Source organism: Mya arenaria, chromosome 4, assembly GCF_026914265.1.
Source record: "Mya arenaria isolate MELC-2E11 chromosome 4, ASM2691426v1".
NCBI classification, from domain to species: domain Eukaryota; kingdom Metazoa; phylum Mollusca; class Bivalvia; order Myida; family Myidae; genus Mya; species Mya arenaria.
In genome coordinates, this window is record NC_069125.1 from 64,381,725 (window position 1) to 64,404,419 (window position 22,695).

The 22,695-nt window shown below is 34.7% G+C and overlaps 2 protein-coding genes across 2 annotated transcripts; one reads left to right on the forward strand and one right to left on the reverse strand.

The window, feature by feature from the left end:
• The first annotated feature begins 334 nt into the window (after nt 1–334).
• Nucleotides 335–13,711, forward strand: LOC128231843 (protein AATF-like). The gene is made up of 14 exons (XM_052945070.1): nt 335–450; nt 3,361–3,507; nt 4,571–4,763; nt 5,449–5,621; nt 6,282–6,356; nt 6,958–7,092; nt 8,961–9,066; nt 10,346–10,531; nt 10,872–10,980; nt 11,481–11,594; nt 11,714–11,862; nt 12,127–12,207; nt 12,596–12,667; nt 13,606–13,711. Exons 1-14 carry the CDS (start codon nt 369–371, stop codon nt 13,661–13,663), a joined length of 1,680 nt encoding a protein of 559 aa, XP_052801030.1. The 5' UTR covers nt 335–368; the 3' UTR covers nt 13,664–13,711.
• A 3,229-nt stretch (nt 13,712–16,940) lies between these two features.
• Nucleotides 16,941–22,322, reverse strand: LOC128232724 (PHD finger protein 23-like). The gene is made up of 5 exons (XM_052946436.1): nt 22,176–22,322; nt 21,756–21,796; nt 20,786–20,890; nt 20,396–20,528; nt 16,941–20,023 (listed from the first exon to the last, which is right to left on the reverse strand). Exons 1-5 carry the CDS (start codon nt 22,195–22,197, stop codon nt 19,800–19,802), a joined length of 525 nt encoding a protein of 174 aa, XP_052802396.1. The 5' UTR covers nt 22,198–22,322; the 3' UTR covers nt 16,941–19,799.
• Nucleotides 22,323–22,695: the final 373 nt, after the last annotated feature.

The window sequence follows — 22,695 nt, forward strand, 5'->3', positions numbered from 1 at the left end:
GTGGCCCCGCAGTGCCGGGTGAATGCGGTGGTTTTGTCTTTGCGCAAAAAATAGCTGGGAATGGTCCTTACCTAGGGTCCCTGGGGTGCGGGGGCATTTGGCGGGGATTTTACCAGCAGTTCGTCCCCGCAGGTCAGGGATTTTACCCGGGCTTGGCTGGACCGAAAGTCAAAGTCCCCGAACCTGGGAGAGGCGTGGTTACAATTGACTGGTGCATAACTGGATTAAAAGGAATGCGGGCAAAAAGGCCCACTTCCAGAAAGGCCCTGTACCAGAAAGGCCCTGGGCCTTTTTGACCCGACTCCATTAAAACTTATGAGTACCGTAATTTCTTGTTGTTAATTAATCTGAACCAGTCATCTTCAAGCATGGCGAGTCTTCGAGAGGAAATATTTCAATTGACAAATCCGACTCCTGTCTTTAGAGACCCTGAAGATAATTTAGATGATGGTAAAACTCCTATTATATAGTGTTTAATTAATGTGAAAATGTACGCATCTGAATTCAAATTAAGGTAAACCAACACGATTGTCATATTAATTCGCGATGTAAACAGGTAAACATTGGATACCAGACAATTCGGCCCCTGAACCAAATCGGCCTCTAGTTGGAACGGTGACGTTTTCAGCCCCTTACCAAATCGGCCCCTGACTACGGAAACATTTCAGCCCTTATTTTTTATTTATATTACAGGTTATATAAATATGTATTTGAATTACGGACACTACGGACCATGGACATTACGGACCAGACATTACGGACCAGATTTAGGGACACTACGGACCAGATTTAGGGACATTACGGACCATCTTCGGAATCTTACGGACCATGATTTAAACATTTTTTTTTTTTAAATTAATCACTCATTAGTTTATAATTTGTTAATAAATACTTGAATATGAGTGCTCAGTATGACGTTATATCTTCCATAAAACTGAAAAATCCCGTGAAGTTCGAATAGATCTCAATATAAAATCTTGTGAAATTCCAAAAGGTGTTAAAGAACTATGCATTTATAACAATTATGTGAACAATAATGAACGAAATTTGAAAGATCGGCAGTTAAATCAGTTAAAAGCAACAGAAGAAATATTTTCCAAAACAGTTTATTTCCCAAAATAAATCGAGCAGAAGTATTTTCCAAAACAGTTTATTTACCAAAATAAATCGAGCATATTAAATAAACAATATACATAATTATAGATATAACGTTGATTTTCGGCTCGAGTCGAGCGTTTTGGTGACGCCATCTTGCACTGAAACCAACCATTTGGTCACGTGGATTCCCCGCCTTGACTGAACCTTTCAATTAAAACAGTTGAAACGGAAAACAAACAAATATGACGATTCAAAGTTTATTTCAGAAAGCAATCGATCACATATGAAAACATTAATATTCACATTTACAATTATAGGATAAACACATATTTCGTTCATTATTATTCAAATTATTATAATATTTTATTAAAAAAACATTGATGTTTAACATTGGAATTTCCTGGATTTTTCAGTTACATTAAAGATAATTTTCATACTGAGCACTAATATTCAAGTATTTATTAACAAATTTAAGACCAATGAGTGAATAAATTAAAAAAAAAATGTTTAAAAACATTATAAATGATGGTCCGTAAGTTTCTGAAGATGGTCCGTAATGTACCTAAATCTGGTCCGTAGTGTCCCTAAATCTGGTCCGTAGTGTCTGGTCCGTAATGTCCATGGTCCGTAGTGTCCGTGACCCATGTATTTAGTTAAACTGTGAAATAGATAGTGGCTAAGCCAGAAATCCAAACACTTTTGGACGTTTTTAACTATTATCTGGAGAGTTTTTGTTGTAGTAAGCGAAAATGTTGTATGAAACATATTTGGTTAATTTGACAACATCTGTCAAAGTACAGATTCATGATTTTATCAATTTTATGTCGAAAATCTTTCATTTTATGGACAGTAATCATCCTTAAATTTTTGCTATGGAGGGCATAGATACCAACACTTGAAAAGTACTTGAAAATTGAAAATACATGGTCATACGATAATAATTAATAAGTATGCTATTAAATAAACACTTTGCTTCAACGTTATTTATTCCGCTGTTAACCGCTCATAATGTGCTATTTAAATGTTAAGCGTTATTTCTATTTATAAATTTCTTGAATGTGGGTCAACATAACTGCAAGGCCTCAAAGATGTGCATGCGCCCTCTGAATGATTCCCCCATGTGCTACATTTCATTCTTTAAGCATATTAGAACATTTATAGAAAAATACTTAACACAACAAGATGAAACTTCGCAAGTGTGACCAAGGCAAGCCTCTGTATTGATATTGTCTAAATAGATCCTCGAATAATAATCACAGTAATTAAACGTGTGCTTTAACAGCTGTTCAGGATTTGTGCCCTGATCGGAAAAAAAGAAAAATTGTCTTTACAGGTACACTACTGTCCTTTGGGTGTGAACAAGATGTTCAAAGACGTATGAATGAATTACTGTCCTTAATATCTTAATGTGTTTGACAGGTAACTGAAGATGATTTGATTTGATAGACATCGTGTTAATGGTCATTATTTTTTTTATGTCTTTTCAATCTCAATTCAAGTATATATTTTAGATGGGGTAAGTGTATATTTTATTCTATGAAGTAGGTTACCAATTCTTTCTACAAGATAAAGCTATATAAGGCAACCAGCTCATCCGCAAACAGCAAGCTTTCCAATAATGGTAACCACATTGACTTTCAATTTTAGATTTATGGTATATATGATACTAAAACAATATGAGGTATCATGAAAGCTGTTGTCATTGACATTTTCAAAATATGAAAAATATTTACAACTGTTAGCCCCTACGGCATGTTGTGGTCATAAAAGATGCTTCTGTAGGTGAATGTGGTAGCCATCTACAGCGGCAGATAGGTGTTGATATATAGTTTTGACTGTTGGTACAGTGAATTTAATGTAATTTAATTATACATTATTTCTTTTGAGTGGTAAATTTATTTTTATCGTATTCTTGTTATATTTATTTATATTCAATTTAACATACAAATGAATTAAATATATAACCTTTTTTGTTTTGATATTTTATCAATATTTTCATTTATATATGTCTCCGTTGAAAATCAGTAAGGGGCTGAAATGTCTCGATTCAATATTTTTAAGGGGCTGAAATGGCAGGGCCAGAATGTCTCAGGGTCCGTTTTGGTAGTAGGCCGATCTGGTAAGGGGCCAATTTGTCGCACTCCTTAAATATTGACCTGTCAAAATCTCACATCTGAAATTTACATCATATGTGAATTAAGATGTGTGATCCATTTGCACAGTATAAGTATATTTAATGTTTTATCGTTGTTTTTATGACAGAAACAGCAGCGAAATTAGCAGAACATGGTGAAGAAGATGTTGTTGATGTCAGCCATGCAAGCGCTCTACGTAAACGAAATGCTCTCCTTCTCAGTGATACGGACAAACGCTATGCTGGTCAAAGGACGTCCAGAAAAAATATTGATGGTATGTCTGCAATTTTGATAGATTGCGATTTTTGTCACCGAAAGTGATATATTTAATTGTATTTTTGATTTGACTGCGTGAAGTTAACATATGATAACACAATAAACACTTACTGTAAACTTTAATCTATGAAAACACTATCTATACAGAATACTAGCATAAAGCTAATACATTGATGCACAGTAGAACACAAACACACTCAATGTTAAGATCAACTAGCCTAAACTTCCCTAGAAGACACAAGGAAGGTAGTTAACAAATTTTTGTGCTCTCCTTTTATACTTTAAAAAAACCCAGCTAAACTTTGTTTATGCTGAAGTGAAAAAAACATTTGTAAGACCATCACCAGGTTGCTCTCTAATGTCCAAGGATACTGACTTTAATTGAGCTTGAAATTGAAAACGTGTGATCATTCACTTCTTTTTGGCACTCTTCAAAGGAACACACAAGAGCTTCTATAGTTTATTTCTTTATTTGCATAACTTTTCCGCCCGTTTGGTAGAGAAAGCAATCAAATATTCTAAAGCAGTTTATGATGCACTAACATTAAAAACACATACCATTTTCAATCATAAGGGATATTTCAATCATAAGGGTTACTTTTTACGTTTGCAACCATGTTCCACATTTACTCTCCATGGAATTTTGTCATATTACATACACTATGATGGCTTTTCAAGGTAATATTTCCCTTCAATAACAATCTTAATTCATCTACAATAAATATCACTAATATTTGAAACATGAAGTGCAATATGACAGTTTTGAAAACATTGTTACAGATTTATGGAAAATTAACATTCTAATCATTTCAATTCAATCGTTTTCAAAAGTATTGAAATTGAGCTAATTTAGGTCTTTTTCAAAGTAATGATACACACAAAAGAAATGCTTAAATCACCTACACCACAATAACTATGAAACATAGAATGTATGCTTTCTTATAAACTTTATTTTTAAAAGTTATTTTAACAAAAAAAAAAATGGTTTTCCAGATTACTGTCCAGTGGCATACTTAACTATGTATTTTAAGTCTCGGTATAACTTGATGGTTCTCTTTTAGATTATGAAAGTGATGATCAGAGCAAAATGAGCGAGGATGATGAAGACCAAGATGAGGATGATGATAGTGATATTGAAGGAGAAAGTGAAGACAGTGATGCACAGATAGAGGATAATCAGTCAGATGGTGACAATGAAAATGACAACATCACCGCTTTCAAAAGAGCAATTGGAAAAGCAGATAAAGAATTTAGGTGAGTTGTTTAAGTGTTTATTACTTTACTCTTCATTTTTATAAGCCCCTTCATAGAACAGAAGTATTATAGTTTTACCTGTGGCATACAGGTTGGTGTTTGGCGGGCTTTCAGTATGTTTCCAATCAATTATTTTAGAAGCCTTTGTCCAATCACCAAATTTGATCAGAATGTGAATGGGTATAATATCTTGCACAAAATCGATAATAAGCCATATCTCTGTAGTCATCCTGATATTATTACCCTTTAATTATAGAAATTACTTAAAATCGGTCTTGTCTGATCAATAAATTTAGGAGCTTTCGTCCAAATTTGTCAATATCTCGGCAAATACATAATTAATGTATTGCATTGAAACTTTTGACATGTGTTCCTTACTGTCCTACTTACTTGATTATAACTCTTAGCTTGCATATAATGCAATTTATTGCCCTCGATTAAGTATTGTTCAAATTACCGTAGAAATTCTGATTTAGGTATGGCATGTACCCACAATTAAGTCAATATTTCAGCAAATAAATCATGTATTTCATTGAACCCCAATACAATCAAGTATGATATATCTGTTTGGCATATAATGCAAGTTTTGTTCGCTATTTTTACATAGAAATCCTGGTTAAGGTTTTCCATGTAATCTTACTTTACAGTTATCCATACATGTTGACCCAAACTGATTTAATTACAGTTTTGAGGATGATGGTGACTACAGTAAATATGCCGATGATTATAGCAATGAAAGCAGTCATGATGATGACAATGATATAGATGACGATGACAGTGATGTTGATAATGAAGATGATGATGTTGATGATGATGATGAAGGAAACAATGATGAGGATGATAGTGATGAAGATGAAGGTAAATTAATAACACCAATAACTCTTAAATTCAAATTGAAAAATAAGGACAAGCCGAATGGCAAAAATCGTGCTGAAGTATACTCAAATGCGCAATGTTTTTGACCATTTGGCCATCAGACCCAGACAAAAAATGTTGACCAAACAAAACAGCACACAATCAGTTCACGACATATGTTGTGAAGTGATAGGTTAACAGCACAGCAGGGAATTATTGCAGTCACAACATTTCATGTGTTGAAAGGGCTTAAATGCCATAATACTTTTCTTAAGAACCAGATTTAAACATTGTCAACATCAAGCTCTAGCAAGTTACCTGGTATGCATTCATTTTATATTTGTTCAGTACGTTACATTTAGCACAACACATATTCAGTTCTATATGGAATCACATTACCCAGATTTGATTTTATGCGTAGGAACACAACAGACCATACTCATCGTTCATTCCGGTTCAGCTAATTTGCACCACAAAAGAAGTTTTAATAGTTCTGTGTAAAGGCTTTATTTTTTACCAGTTTTCAATCCTAACGTTTCAATGATTTATTTAAAAATGTTAAGCACATTTGCAAAAGCACAGTTATTATCTACATGGATTTATATGTATTCACTAATAAAATTTCCAACGTACTTTAGTATGACTTTCTTTGTGCTGTTCCAGAAGAGGGTATACAACAGTTTTCAAGCAGTTCCAAGGATGAGATGGCCAAAGGATTAGCAGCTAAACAGCAGCTTGGTACAGCATTTTCACAATTTATGGGACCTTATATGTCTATCTGTTAAAATTGGTCGATGCAATTACCACTTTTTTTACTTGCTCTTGGCGTAACTCAAGTAGACTTAAAGATAAAAAGCTACATTCATGACTTTGTGAATAGAGCGCCATTAGGGGAATATGAATTTTTTTGTTAGATAACAATTGTGGTTTCTATGGCACCAAAAACCATCTGTTTGACTCGATCTTGGCAGAACAAAAAAAAAGTATAAAAGCTACATTCATGAAACTTGTTATGCAGAGAGAAGGCCAGTAGAAGATTTTTGTTAGAAAAACAAGTGGCTAGGGGCAAATTTAAAGTATGCATGTCTTTTTAAAAAAATGTTGCTATGGCAAAAGTTCAATTAGGGGAGTATTATTTTGCTAGCAATACTCCGTGACTTTTTGTTTGTTATGTTTTCATTTCAAATAAAAGATAAAGCTTTAAGGTTGATACAAATTAGTAATTGCATTTTATCAACAGATTTAAGCAATTGAAATAGATATTCCTTTCAGTAATATGTACCTGAAAATTCCTCTGATTGTAACATCTATTTAATTCTCCTGACCCTGTCTGTTATAGGCCTGTGGGACAGTCTACTGGAAGGGCGTATCAAGGTACAGAAGGCCGTCTCCCTGGTTAACCAGCTTCCACAAACGGACACGTGGACACAGTTTACCAACACATCACAGCAGTTTGCAAATGAGGCTAGCAAAAGTAAGTCACATAGGTGTAACATAATTATACCCCCCAAAACAAAGTTTGGGGGGGGTATACTGGAATCGGGTTGTCCGTCTGTCCGTCTGTCTGTCCGTCCGTTTTTTTTTTGTCCGGGATTCATCTTTGTCGTTATTGAACAAATCTTTTTCAAACTTTCAAATATTAATGACCATGATGTAAACCTGTGCCTCCGTGGATTTGGTCAGAGTCGCATGATCCTGAGTGGAGTTGTGGCCCCTTAATGAGTTAAATTGGGCAAAATTAGCTTTGTCCAGGATTCTTCTTTGAAGCTATTGAGCAAATCTTTTTCAAACTTTCAAATATTAATGGCCATGATGTAAACCTTTGCCTCCATGAATTTGGTGGGAGTCACATGATCCTGAGTGGAGTTGTGGCCCCTTAATGAGTTAAATTGGGTAAAATTAGTTTTGTTCGTCCTACTCCTTCGTCATTTTTGAATGAATCTTTTTCAAACTTTTAGCCATGGTGAGAACATTTGCCCCTGTGATTGTGGTTGGAATCACATGATCATGTCTCCAATTATGGCCCCTGAATAAGTTAAAATAGGCAAAAATTATACAGCTTTGTCTAGTTTGAGACGGTTCGTGCTCTTGTTTCATTATGCGATTATTTCATACCTCTGCCATTGTAAAAAAATATAAAAACAATTGTGACTGTTTGTCAGATATCCTTGAACCTTGGTTCATCTTGCTCTTCATGTACATGTTTACTCCGGCCACAGATTCCTAACTCTTTTTGACAATAACAAGCTCAGACAAGTTCATGACATTTTTATGCATGATGTGACAAATTAAGTGGACTAGAAAGTAAATATATTGTGGCAACCTGTAACTGAGCTGGACAGGTACCATTCATCTTAAGGAAGCTAAAATGTTCATGTTTACCATAAATATTATTTTAACATAATGAACAGAGCAGCATCCATTACACTACTATTGAAGCTAGTGTAATGAAATTATTTTTTAACATTTCATATTTGAGGCCAATGCTAATAACTTATCTAGAGCACACAAAGTGAAACCTGGTTATTAGAATGACGAATGTCGCTGTTTGGGTGGGCGGCCGGGCGGCGTCAAACTCATCTATGAAACTGAATAATTATACCCCCACAAACGAAGTTTGAGGGGGTATGTAGGAGTGAGCTTGTCGGTCTGTCGGTCGGTCGGTCTGTCAGTCGGTCTGTCTGTCGGTTTTCATGGTTTCCGGACGATAACTCATGAAAGGCTAGACAGATTTGAACAATTTTTGGTACACAGGTGTAACATCAGAAGATACAGGTCAAGTTCGATATTGGGGCTGGTGGGTCCAAGGTCAAGGTCACTGTTACTAAAAATAGAAAAACGGTTTCCGGACGATAACTCATGAAAGGCTTGACAGATTTGAACAAATTTTGGTACACAGGTGTAACATCAGAAGATACAGGTCAAGTTCGATATTGGGGCTGGTGGGGCCAAGGTCAAGGTCACTGTTACTAAAAAAAAAAAGAAAAGCGGTTTCCGGCCGATAACTCATGAAAGGCTAGTTTTTCTTGTCAGCAGTGTAACTTCTAAATTACTCAACAGATTTAAATAAAACAATACATGCATGATAAAAGAAGATGCAGTGTGTAGTAACCTTGGAGTTATGGCCTCTTTTCAAAGGAATGGTTTGCCATTCCTGTGTCCAGGCGGCATTTGAGGGTATTCGTCACTCCTGTGACAGCTCTAGTTATACTTGTATTTAAGATCTAACCATCCTGCTTATGGAAAGTAATTTAACTGTTTGTGTTTAAATATTATCGTAAATAACTCTGAGTTGATGTTGTGCTGTAAGGTGGTTTTGCAAAATGTGTGTTTTTATTTCAGCGGAGCAGGTGTTGCAACATGTGCTGGAGAGCCTCGTCCACCTGCAAGAGCTGCTACAGGCCCAGAACACAGACACAAGAAAATTTGTTACCGGCCAGGATAACAGGTACTGCTCATCTTGTCTTTGGCAGGGGAAATATGATTGTCAGTTGTTGATTTTCCGTGGGTGTGGGAGGGTAGTAGGATAACTTTTTTATTGTCTTTATACTATGATGTTTAAAGTCATTTCATAATATAATGGTTGAAATTTCAGGACCCTTAAGATGTTTGTAATAGGAGGCATATATAGAGATGCTCTTGTCTGTCTCTCTGTTCCGAAATCTTGTGTGTGACAAACTCTTACACCAAAAGTATTTGCTTCATACTTTTATAGATTATCAGGTATCGTGTATATGACCAGAAAATAAGCATTTTTTTCTCAGTCCTTATATTTATCGGAATGTTTGCGCTTTTTATGACCTCTATATAAACTATAAACTTCTTGTGTGTCAATTTCTCATCTTTATCTTTTGGATCTTCAGAAGAAGAAAGTTTATTTTTAGCTCCTCTTAAGGAAAATACCGGTAATGGTCCTTTAGTTTTTAAATGCCAATGTTGTTTTTTTTTAAACTAGACGTATTAAAGTTTAACCTGTACCGTATGGGAGGGCGGGCAGCGTTCAGAATGTTGTCTGCTCAATACCTTTAGAAGCCTTTGTTCAATTATCACCAAATTTGGTCACAATGTGTATTGGAATAATATCTTGAACAACTTTGATAACTAGCTATACTTGTTAAGTCAATCAAGAGTTATTGCCCTTTAATTATAGAAATTACCTAGAAATGCTATTGTCCGCTCAATCATTTTGAAAAACTTTCTCCGATCACGCCCTAATTTGGTCAGAATTTGTATTGGCATTATATCTTGAACAACTTCGATAACCAGTGATATCGCTCTAGTCACTCAAGAGTTTTCATCTTTGAATTATAGAAATTAGCTTAAATTGGTCTTTATAAAATATTTGATCAATTAATTTTGAAGCCTTTGTCAAAGCATTACCAAATATTGTCAGAATGTGTATGGGCATATTATCTCGTACAAGTTCAATAACAAGCCATATCGTTCTAGTCACTCAAGAGTAATTGGCCTTTAATTATGGAAATAACCTAATATTGGTCTTGTCTGCTCAGTTACTTCAGAAGGCATTGTCCAATCATCATCACATTTTGTCAGAATGTGTATGGTCTTGAATCAAAATATTTGGACAATTTTGATAAGTGACATGTTTTTGTATCCGTTGGGGCAAAAGCAAGGACATACCATGAGATTGTGTTTAATGGTAGGCCTCATTAATGTCTATTTATACTTACTCATTACTGGATGTACATTTACCCCTATTTCTCCAGCAATGAGCAAGCTCACCTTCCAAGGCCAGAAGAGGACTCGGATGAGGAAATACCCAGTGATTCGGACGAGGAAATGACAGAGAAACCAACACCAGCTCCTCCGATACAGCTGGGGAAACGCAAACTGAAGATGAACGATTATCCTGGCTTCCTCAAGAAACACCATGAGCAGTTCAAGTCTTACAGGTGTGTGGTCAATATCAGATAAACAACCAAGGGCTCTGTGTGCTCAGTTGTAAATATTTGCTGTTTTGCGCAAACTTTATTATTTGAATTGTCAACATTTTATTCCAGAGGATTTTATTTTATTTGCATTCCTTTAGTTTATAAAATTTAATAAAAGAATGCCTTCTGTGCTATGTAGTTTTTTACTGTGATAACACATACCTCAGTCAGCAATATTAAGAACAAATACTATAACTTTATTGTGGGTTATGGCGCTAAATAAATTGGACATTTCTCTGTTGAATTGTTCTATACACTAAGATTACAGTGATTGAATACATTATAACAATGTTTCAAATAGGGATAACACGATACAGAAGTGGTACGACAAGACGAGACTGGCCTCAGGCAAGGTGAAAGGGAAGTCATTTAGCGCGTTTGATCAGTCTGCACTTGTACAGATTAACCAGGTATTTTATAACCAAACATTGTTTAGGTCAAGAAAATAATATACTTACCTTATACCTTATACTTACATATGTAGCAATGAATTTTAGAAGGTATATGTTGTGTTTATAATATCTAAACTTGTGGTTCTTACTACAGCTCAGGTGTGGTATTCATATAACATCTAAAATCATTTCCTAACTTAAGTCAAGTTCCTAAAATATAAATAGTCTAAAAAAACAAGAGAAATAGTGTTTTATTATAACAAATAAAGAAATATAAATATAAAAGTATTTCAGAAATTATCAAATCTTTATATCATATCACAAATGTGATACTAATGGAGATAAGGAAAATCTCTTAAGCTAGCAAAAACTTAACATGTATTATGAACACCAACCCAGACCTTGTTGTTCCATTTGATTAACTATCTTCAGGAGTTTTCTTACAATACAAAATCTAAATATGTATGATCTCATCATTTAAAACATATCTGACATTGAAATCGCTTCCTACCCTATAGATACTAGGAGACAAGGATCGTCTGGTTCGCCGCTCCCAGCTGAAGAGATCTGCGTATCGAGTCCTGGGGATGGTGCCCAAACCACAGCAGCCTGAAATTACACCTACGGAAGAGGTTTGTGTAGTGAACTGGAATATATATATATTATATTTACTAGTTTGTATGTTGTTTTCAAAATTTATCAGTTTCAATCACTTTATGTCTGTCTTGTATAAAAATGTTATTCCTGCCAGATGGAAGATGAGCCTGTTCTGCCCTCTGCGGACGAAGAGAAGGACTATGATGTGGAGATATTTGATGATGATGACTTCTACCACCAGATGCTCAGAGAGCTCATTGAGAAAAAGACGACTGATGTCAATGACCCTGTAGCCCTTAGCAGGTTGGTGATAAGTTTATAAGATATTTCATGTATAACTTAAACAGACAAAAGTCCTACATTTTTAGAATATAACTCAAGTACATTTTCTATAGTACAATGTGTATCATTTCTAAATATATAAACAAATGACCTCCTCAAAGCTGCGAATGCCCTTTTAGTAAATGGCCTATTTTTCAAGACTCTATAAAGTAGCAAAATATTATTTTTTTAATGGAAGTATTAAGGCATATACATGTGTGGCTTATCAGCTGAGTACTGTTACAGGCAGTGGTTGGAGATACAGCGACTGCGGTCAAAGAACAAGAAGAAGGTGGACACAAAGGCCAGCAAGGGCAGGAAAGTCAGGTGAGGGGGCTCACACTTTATATATTATGCAATAATAGAAAAAAAAAACATTTTGAATAAAGATAGTCTGGAGGAAACAATGAGAAGCTTTGGTATTGTGTTAAGCCTTGAATGAATGATTGCCATTTGCAATCAGAAGAGAAAGCAGTTCCTAAAAATAGTTTTGTGAAACTTATTTCTGTTATGTATCACATCAATCAGTGTTGTAGCTATAGTATATTTCATGTCATTTCACCTATCAGCTATGGAATATGTTGACAGTAAAACTGATGTTTAGCCCATGCTTATGTAGATACCTCTGACTATGTCCCTCAATTGTCTGTACTTTCTCCAATGGAGAAAGCTTAGATGAAGTCTGTGTGACTCTACAATGTGTTTTTGACTGCAGGTACAACGTTCACAAGAAGCTGGTGAACTTCATGGCGCCAGTGGACAACTGTGAGTGGACAGATGAGGCCAGGTATTCAATCATAACTGCATTTACCTATAGAGTGTGCTCCTTACACACATGAAAAACAATTTATGTTATTAAACAGTAAAGCATCTGCATGCTCTTCACAAGAAAATATAATAAAAGTGGATTTCAAACTCCCCAAACAGTGAATATACTCATAAGTTCATAGAAAGTGGGATATTTCCACTATTACAGTCTTCATCTTAATTTGTTCAGAGCATTAGTCTGTTCAGGCTGGTAACGGAGCAAAACCACTAGCCTGAAAGCCTTTTCACTAGCCCCAAAATGAACCACTATTTCAACCCCTTGAGGTATATACTTTTCCATGTTGCTTTTAAAAAATTAAAAATAATTGTTTTCATTAACATCGATGTCACATCAAAATTAGGAATCCAGTCTTTCCATTTTCTGAAGGACAAAATGATGGGAACAAATAATCATCAGACATGTCCATGTCCCCATCATCATTATCTGAATCGCTTTCTTTAACATCTTTTCCCTTCTTAAGATGCATCATCTTTTTTTCGCACAAGATACACATGTAATTCTTTGCTATATTGATGAACCTTTATTATGATTTAAATAAGCATTTAAGTGATTCAGATGATTCAAACTGTAAATGCGTTATTGTTTTGTTCATAGATATTAAATAACGGACATTTTAAAAGTTATTTTTCGGATTAAACTCTTCGATTTTTGCAAATTTTAATTTTGAAAAAATACTTTTTTGTCAATACTTACATTGAACAAGCACTAGCACGATCGGGCTAGTTTCAAGGAATTTTTGCTAGCACGAAACCAAAATCTAGTTAAGCATATGATGGTATAATTATTTTACTCTCTTATAGAGATAGTCCAATGTGAAACTATGCTGAGTATTTGCTGCCTTAATTTTTTCAGTATTAAGTTCCATAAACGTAAACGATTTGTTTGTCTATTTTCAGGGATGATCTGTTCAAGTCTTTGTTTGGAAAGCGATTTGGTAATGGAACAGGAGCCTAATGGTTGAAGTGGATTGTACATTTAGAAATTCAATAAATATGAAAAATGCTAGTCTTCTTCTATGGAAATTACAAGGGCAAATGATGTGCATGTACCTGGTATTGTAAAATAGTAATATCTTACTGATATTTGGTCTACTACTATTTATAGCAACCACCCTTGACAGTTATTTTAACGTTCCCAAATGTGAAAATAAAAATGCGTGTGTGTTATTTGTCCATTGATCAACATTTCCTGTCCACTCCAAAACTTGCTTACTGATTGAAGTATTTTAAATAACTTGGCATATAAAAGTAAATGTTAACCACTGAAGCTGACAATTTTCAAGTTCAAGGTGACGTGTAGGGATCAAAGGTTAGATAGCCATTTTGTGTGATCAATAAAAATCCTTAACAGCTTGAAAATGGTAAACTAAGGGGTGTTTAAGAACAATGGTAAACTAAGGGGTGTTTAAGAACAATGGTAAACTAAGGGGTGTTTAAGAACAATGGTAAACTAAGGGGTGTTTAAGAACAATGGTAAATTAAGGGGTGTTTAAGAACAATGATAAACTAAGGGGTGTTTAAGAACAATGGTAAACTAAGGGGTGTTTAACTAAGTGGTGTTTAAGAACAATGGTAAACTAAGTAGTGTTTAAAATCATTGGTAAACTAAGGGGTGTTTAAGAACAATTGTAAACTAAGGGGTGTTTAAGAACAATGGTAAACTAAGGGGAGTTTAAAAACAATGGTAAACTAAGGGGTGTTTAAGAACAATGGTAAACTAAGGGGTGTTTAAGAACAATGGTAAACTAAGGGGTGTTTAAGAACAAAGGTAAACTAAGGGGTGTTTAAGAACAATGGTAAACTAAGTGGTGTTTAAGAACAATGGTAAACTAAGGGGTGTTTAAGAACAATGGTAAACTAAGTGGTGTTTAAGAACAATGGTAAACCAAGTGGTGTTTAAGAACAATGGTAAACCAAGTGGTGTTTAAGAACAATGGTAAACCAAGTGGTGTTTAAGAACAATGGTAAACCAAGTGGTGTTTAAGAACAATGGTAAACCAAGTGGTGTTTAAGAACAATGGTAAACCAAGTGGTGTTTAAGAACAATGGTAAACCAAGTGGTGTTTAAGAACAATGGTAAACTAAGTGGTGTTTAAGAACAATGGTAAACCAAGTGGTGTTTAAGAACAATGGTAAACTAAGGGGTGTTTAAGAACAATGGTAAACTAAGTGGTGTTTAAGAACAATGGTAAACTAAGGGGTGTTTAAGAACAATGGTAAACTAAGTGGTGTTTAAGAACAATGGTAAACCAAGTGGTGTTTAAGAACAATGGTAAACTAAGGGGTGTTTAAGAACAATGGTAAACTAAGGTGTGTTTAAGAACAATGGTAAACTAAGGGGTGTTTAAGAACAATGGTAAACCAAGTGGTGTTTAAGAACAATGGTAAACTAAGGGGTGTTTAAGAACAATGGTAAACCAAGTGGTGTTTAAGAACAATGGTAAACCAAGGGGTGTTTTAGAACAATGGTAAACCAAGTGGTGTTTAAGAACAATGGTAAACTAAGGGGTGTTTAAGAACAATGGTAAACCAAGGGGTGTTTAAGAACAATGGTAAACCAAGTGGTGTTTAAGAACAATGGTAAACTAAGTGGTGTTTAAGAACAATGGTAGATTAAGGGGTGTTTAAGAACAATGGTAAACTAAAGGGTGTTTAAGATCAATGGAAGACTTTGGGGCGCAGTTTGACTGACTTATGACATAAGAGCACAATTGTATGTGCACAAAAACATGGTGCTCCTCTACAATTTTGATTTCTCCTTAATAGATATAATGGGTGAGACATAGTATTGCGAAGAAGTATATGTCATGAAATATTGACCATAAGAGACAAAAATGTGTGACACGCCTACCCATTGTGCTCTATAATTCAGTGAAGTTTGATTGAAATCCCATTTATAATTTAAATTTGTAAGTCCAAACACATGGATGAGACAAGGTTTTAATTGGCAGGCTGATGGAGGAACAGTGTGATAACTATGGTACAACTATAATGCCGCTAATTGGATGTTATACTAATTTAAATGTTGTGACATTAATTTTGACCTGCCGTTCAAGTCATTCAAATGATATTTGGTACACATATTGCCAGAGACATCACACACATAAATAGCAATGCTGATAACTATGACTTTAATATTTTTATAATTATGCTCATGTTTGACTGAGAGAAAAGACAAAAACTGACCTTGGCCAAAACTGAAAAAAAAACAATTTGCATGAAACTTGGTACACAGACGCATATTTACAGCAATGCCCATTACTCTAGTTATGCCCCCATTTAAAGAAGTGTTTGCACATGTCAGTTGGTCAAAAAAATCTTGTTTGAATGATTACTAGAGCACACTTGAGCATAATGTCCTCAAACTTGGCAGGGAGGTTGGTCATGACCAGGAGATTGAGTTTTTGATTCTGCCGTCAGTAGGTCAAAGGTCACGTCATATTGACCATAAAAACAAGAAGCTTGTCTGATTGATATCTAGAGTATGTTTGGTCCTCTGGAGTTCAAACTAGGCTAGGAGGTTGGTCATGACCAGAGTATGACTTCTTTTTATCTTGAAATCAGTATGTCAAGGGTCATGTTGAACTAGACACAAAAAGTTTGTCCAAGAGTATACTTGTTCCAGCAGTTTTCATACTTGATACGAGTTTTTATCAGGCCAGTTAGATGACCACTATTGATTTTTGAGGTCATGGTCACGGTGCCTTGAACACAAAAACTTGTCCGATTCCAAACCATTTAAAAAGTATTCAAAATATGTCCCTGGGGTCAAAACTTACCCAGCCCAAGGGGACACCAGGCTATAGACTTATTACCGGTATTATAGGGGAACCCATGAAACTCTTCTGGTCTGAAGCACCACTAGAAAATATAACACACCAATTATCTAAGCCTTTTAGTATATTTCAAAAAGATTTTTCTTTTGGCTGTCATGGCAACCAGAAATCTGCATGGAATTCATTTCTTTGAACACATTTTAAAGGGCACCGTCCATGGAACATCTCTGAAACTTCATCAAAATTGGCTAGGCTGTTAAGAAAGAGATGTTGTTTAAAGCAATTGTTGAAGAGGGACAACAGACATCAGACATGGACTGATCACAATAGCTCAACTTGAGCATGAAGTGGAAATTAGCTAAAAACCCTAGACATGGGTCCATGTTATCAGATGAAAACTTACATACAAGATATCGTAACACTCTGTTTATGTAGCATTGAATAAGAAAAGACAAATGCCATAAAATGCTTTAATAAGTAAGTATCAACTTTGTACAAATAACACTTATCAAGTAATTACAGTAACAATGGAGGAACATTCTTATCATGATATGAATGGGACAAAAAGTAACAAGATAATGAATTCATTGCTAACAATATGTATGAATATATAAATGAACTGAGTTCCCACGAAACAAAAAAATTAAGGGCACCTGAAGAGTAAGACATGATACAAACTCCCATGCACATTCAGTGAACGAAATAACATTGTTTTGATAATGAAATGCAGATGAATGTCCTTTGTGATTTTGGAATAGCTTGTTAACATTCTGAAAGCTATTTCAAGCACTTTCAAAATATGAGAAACTTATTGCTGACCATTCTCTGTATAATTTCACATGACCCTAGTTAACTATACAAACATAAATGTATGTACACATCATCTAACAATAAATGAAGTTCATGAAACCTAGTAACATGAATAATATTTACACTTTATACAAATTTTAGATTTCATGCCCAATAAAATATTACTTTCGTTGGAAATTATGTATGCACCCTGACAGGGTACTAATAGTGACAGTGCAAATAGGAAACTAGTACCTATTAAGTTGTTCTTTAAAACTACCTGTTTTACAAATGGCAAAAGTAGAGATTTGTGTCAAGCAATTTTGAAACTATTTATTTCATTTGCGGAATAAAAGAGCAGACACAGAAAATTTTGAAGAAAAGGGCAAACTAGACAAGCAGTCACAGAATGCCATTGAAGAATTTGAAGTGTTGATTTAAAAGCAAGGGAAGACATAAGAATATGCTCCTCACCAAAACAGTATAAAAATGAGCAATGGGTAATTATTGTTAAAACACTAAAACAAAAATAATTATAGTTCTTGTGCACTGATCTGTATATAAAAACTGAAGTTAATACCTTAAAGACATTTTTGGAGTTATGCTCTGGCCAAACATTAAGTACAGAAATGAACAAATGACAATAACTCTGAAGACAAGAGAGACAGTTACGGTTCCTGTACAATGTACTTCTCCTCAGTATGATCTATAAGTATATTGAGTTTGGAATCAATACCATAAAGACTTGATTAGTGCTCGGGACAAAAATTAAGTATAAAAAAGTGGTTACGGGGAGAGAAATCAGTATGTTTAATGTAGGATTACACTTATTGGGGGCTGCACTTCCTTTTATTACTTTCTATTCAAGTTTCATTTCAATTCCTTCAGTACTTTTTGTGTTATGGACCGGACATGCAGTTTATCTATTAATGCATACTGTAAAAGTTAGAGGGATAAATACACCTAAGATAAAATTTCTTGTGCACTGCACTTGTGCATATTTGACTTTGTCAATGTTTCAAGTTTCATTGAAATCCCATCAAAAGTTAAAAAGTAATTCTTTGCACAAGGGTGTGACGGATGATGGAACGACAAAAGCGTCGACCATTTGCTCTCCCTTCGCAGAGCATAATAAAATAGAACAATCTCCTATAAATACTATGATATTTACAGACAGAATTCAAAACAGATGCAATAAAATCTCAAAAAAGAATATCTGAATGGTTTACTATAAGTATCATTTTATATATTATATATGCAGATTTAAAACCCAACTTTCGATAAATTATAGTTTCCAGTAGGGAGAAAACTTTAAAATTATGGAAAGAAAACAGAGATGTATTTGTTGTCCATTTCAATAAAGGGGGCACTGTTTCATCAACATTGCTCTGATAACCACAACATTAAGGATCAACAGGATTTTAAAGAAACCAACACTTGATAGGGACTTAATGACAGCACAAACTACCGGTACATGTACATAAAACAGAATAAAAATAACGTAACACATAAAATTCTGATAAGGTAAAACTAGCACATTGCCTGGTTTAATGCCCCACCTCACTTCCAATAAAACAACTTGCCTTGGCTCTAGAAACTCTAGAAACATGCTCATTTTGATACGTTGCTGTTTTATAATAACATCTTGTTTCAGTCAGTTTGGTGAATGATGAAGTGTTAAAAAACACTTCTGCCTATAAGGCAGATAGTAAATAATGACGACATTGTGGAGTTAATAAATATCACTTGCTGCATGTAAATAATTTCATTCAGAGACGTAAACAATGAATCATAAATAAACAAAAGCATGAAAAACCATATAAGTAGTTCTAGATGAAATACATGCATTAAAGAGGGTGAAAGATGATGTGATGCAAAATGTGAGATCCTTCAAATCCTGAACATGCTGCTGATAGCGTACTGAACCAGTTGAAATCCCAGAAAAAAATGAATATAATTACCCTTGAAGATATGCTTATTTCATGACAAGAAATAGAACTTGGGTGTCATGTCATTAAATAAATCTTAACTCAATTTCTGGCAAAAAATTCATTAACTCTTTAACAGTGTCGGAAGTACATGTTACTAGAAGTAGTATGACAATGGTTGCATGCTACTATATGTTCCAATGTTCTGTTGGTTTTTCAACAATTCAAAAATATATCTGTCAATAAACAATGATAGAAAAATACATGCAGATGCTGCAAGTATAAGTATTCCCAGAGTAACAATGCACCAAATAACACAAAGTTAACAATGGAGTCAATCTGGAAAGGCTTCATTCCAGATTGGATACCAGGATGATCAGACATAACCTGATTGGATACCACCAGGTCTGATGCTGGTTAGACAATTACTAAAAATAGTATTAAATACAGATATTGTATTGTCAAAGAAGACCTGATCATGTCCAATTCTGGTAGAATCCAATTCTGGTACATAGCTAGCAGTTGACAAAGTAACATAAGAAATGGTAATGATAATATATGTATATGAGTCTCTATGTTAAAATTTCAAAGTCTCTTGCTATACAGTGATCCGCTTATTTTCTATTCTCACACGACTTGACTTCCTGGATTTGAATTGTTTCTCTTTGCACAAATTGCACACAAAAGTGTCTGGTATGTTGGTTTTGCGAATCTTTGCACAAGACAGGTGGATCCAAGTGTTGCACTCGGAGCATTCGATCATTGGCCTCCCAGCGTATGGTTTCATACAGAAACAGGTGATCAACTCGAAACTCTCATCCTCTGTAAGAATCATATACAAACATGTAGTAATTGTAATGTATTTTGGAAAAAATCCGAGGGTTCTGTGATGAATTATATTTGAAATTAATTTGTTACAATTTTCATAATAGAATCTTTATTCAGCATCAACTTCAGTGTGATTGACCTAAGTAGGAGAATGGTCTAAACAAACTGTGGAAAACAGTGACATCCTCTTTATGAATGCTTAAACTATCACTATTTTTTTTCAAATCCGCTTACTTGTGGCACATACCAACAGACCGTGTTTTCACATTTTTAAACAACAACTGCAATGTTGACATTGACAACATATTGACCTTTTTTTAAGAAAGACAGCCAAGCTTAAAAAAAAAGAATGCTGAACATTCATACCAGAGTCGTGAAGATCCAGGTTTGGTGAGTTGTCTTCCTTACTGCTGGTGGACAGGGTGGACTCTGATGAATAGCTCCCTGCCGTGCTTGATGCGCTGTCAAGCGGACTGGTGTTGTCTCTGGACCGGATTTCCTATATAGACAGAGAGGACCAGTTGTTCAAAAACACATACACAAGTGTAGATTGCAATCTTTCAATAACAATGAACAAATAAGGAGAAATCAAAACTTGCTAAACTTCTTAAAATACACGCTTCTGAAAGACAAACAACTTCCCAAGGTGTCTCATGGTAATTACTTTAATTTCTAACAGTAACACAATGTTAAAACAATGTTTTTTGTTTGTTTATGTTTTATGCTTTACATGTAAAAACCTATATGATGACTTACGTCTTGTTTCCACTGTTCATATTGAGTGTATGTGAGGACCCAGGAACAGAAAGTGTAGAAGTCATCTTTAGTGCGTCCTTTCTTTGGAGGGGAAACACCACCAGGCTGGAAAATGGTAATGGCATGCATTAAGTTTAATACAAACATATATATATTACTGCAAATCTTCAGCAAACAACTTCTTGTTGTAACCTTTCAAATATCATCAGACGAAAGAACAGGCTTATAAAGACATCTGTGAGCTACACTACCATTGGCAAGTTCAGGGGGGATGGGAAACATTTCATTTTAATGTTCTTGCACCAACCATGTGCCAAAATCAATTCCTTAGAGGGTGTTTTAAATTTATGCAGAGCCCCACTTTTTTTTATAAAGCTCATTCATCGTCTCATACGGCCATTTGCCCAAACTTTGATTCAACCACCTGGACTCAACAAGATTAAGGTAAGTTAAAAATTATGATTATTTTTTCTTGCCTTGAAAGTTTAAAGTTATGATTATTGTTTCTTGCCTTGCTGACTTTATTTTTTTATTTTAATCTTTAAGATGCAGACAAACGTCCACTGATTGACAAAGCTATGTATCTATGCAGACCAATAAATGAATTGTGAACCATTTTAAGACTCAAGCTTGATCTCAACTTCACTTTTTGAAATATACAGAACATGAAGATGTTCAGGTCCAACTACTTCAAACTAAAGTAACCCTGGGCTCAAACCCATGACAGCTGGAACACTAGCATGGCGCTCTACCGTATGAGCTTACCTGGCAGCTGGTTCTTTAACACACACACACACATTACAGTTAGTTTGTTTCAAAAACCAAAGGACCTATCTAGTCTTCCTACAGTTTGGGTTACTCTGCAAAGTAATGACCAATGTGTGTAATTAACAATAATAACTAAAATGGCTGACTAGTAAAATCCGCCATGTTGGATTACAAACTCGACGGAAATAAATAAAGTACCTACCTCTATATCTCGTTTGCCAGGCATTCTTTTAGTCCTTGGAGCTGAAACACAAAATGAATTTAATGTAATTAACAAAAAAAACAACACATTCGTTGTTAAAATGATCCGACTGCCATTGAATAATAAACCGATCGCAGAGAACAGAAAAACAACGGAATATTTTGACATTTCCATTACCAAAACATAAACATAGACTGAGGCCTCAAAGAAAAAAAGAAGGCGATGTCATAAAATGATTTCGGAATAAAAGTAGAAAACATTTCACAGTAGTTCAATAATTTTCATCATACACATCTTTTAAAGACTTTTGTCACCGCTTTGAAAGTTTGAGCCGCACACTTATTCCTGAAGGAAAACCACTGCACACTGAAAAAGTAGGAAAGGAAAGACATAGAAGACTACAAAACATAAAACACAAACCTTTAAAGATATCATCCGTCATATTCACATTAGTTTTTATTTGTTTGATTTTTAGTTATCCGATTTTTTTCGAAGCACCTTCCATGAAATTTTGTATGCAGTACGACGCTTTCTTTCCGAATATCCGGGCAGGGGTCATGAACTGTTTGATTAGCATAACCTTACTTCCGATTTTGTTGGTCACGTGACTGTCGTTTTTTATATAAAAAGTCCACATTTAAGTGTTTTTTTATGATTATACAAAACTATATGTTTTAAGGTAAATCAGATCATAAATGACATTTTACCGGACTAAACTTATTGTATTACCTTTTTAATTATAGTGATGGTTACACACAACCATATTTTTCTGGCAACGCCCTCTGCAGTACTTCATGAGATCCGCTTTCAATTCAGTTAAACACTCTGAGTATAATAAGATTTCTTGTACAAGAATGGAAAGTCGACGTTTTTTGTTTTTAATTTAATCGTTTTATTTTAAATAAACAGATTGAAAACTAAGTGATTATAAATATAGACT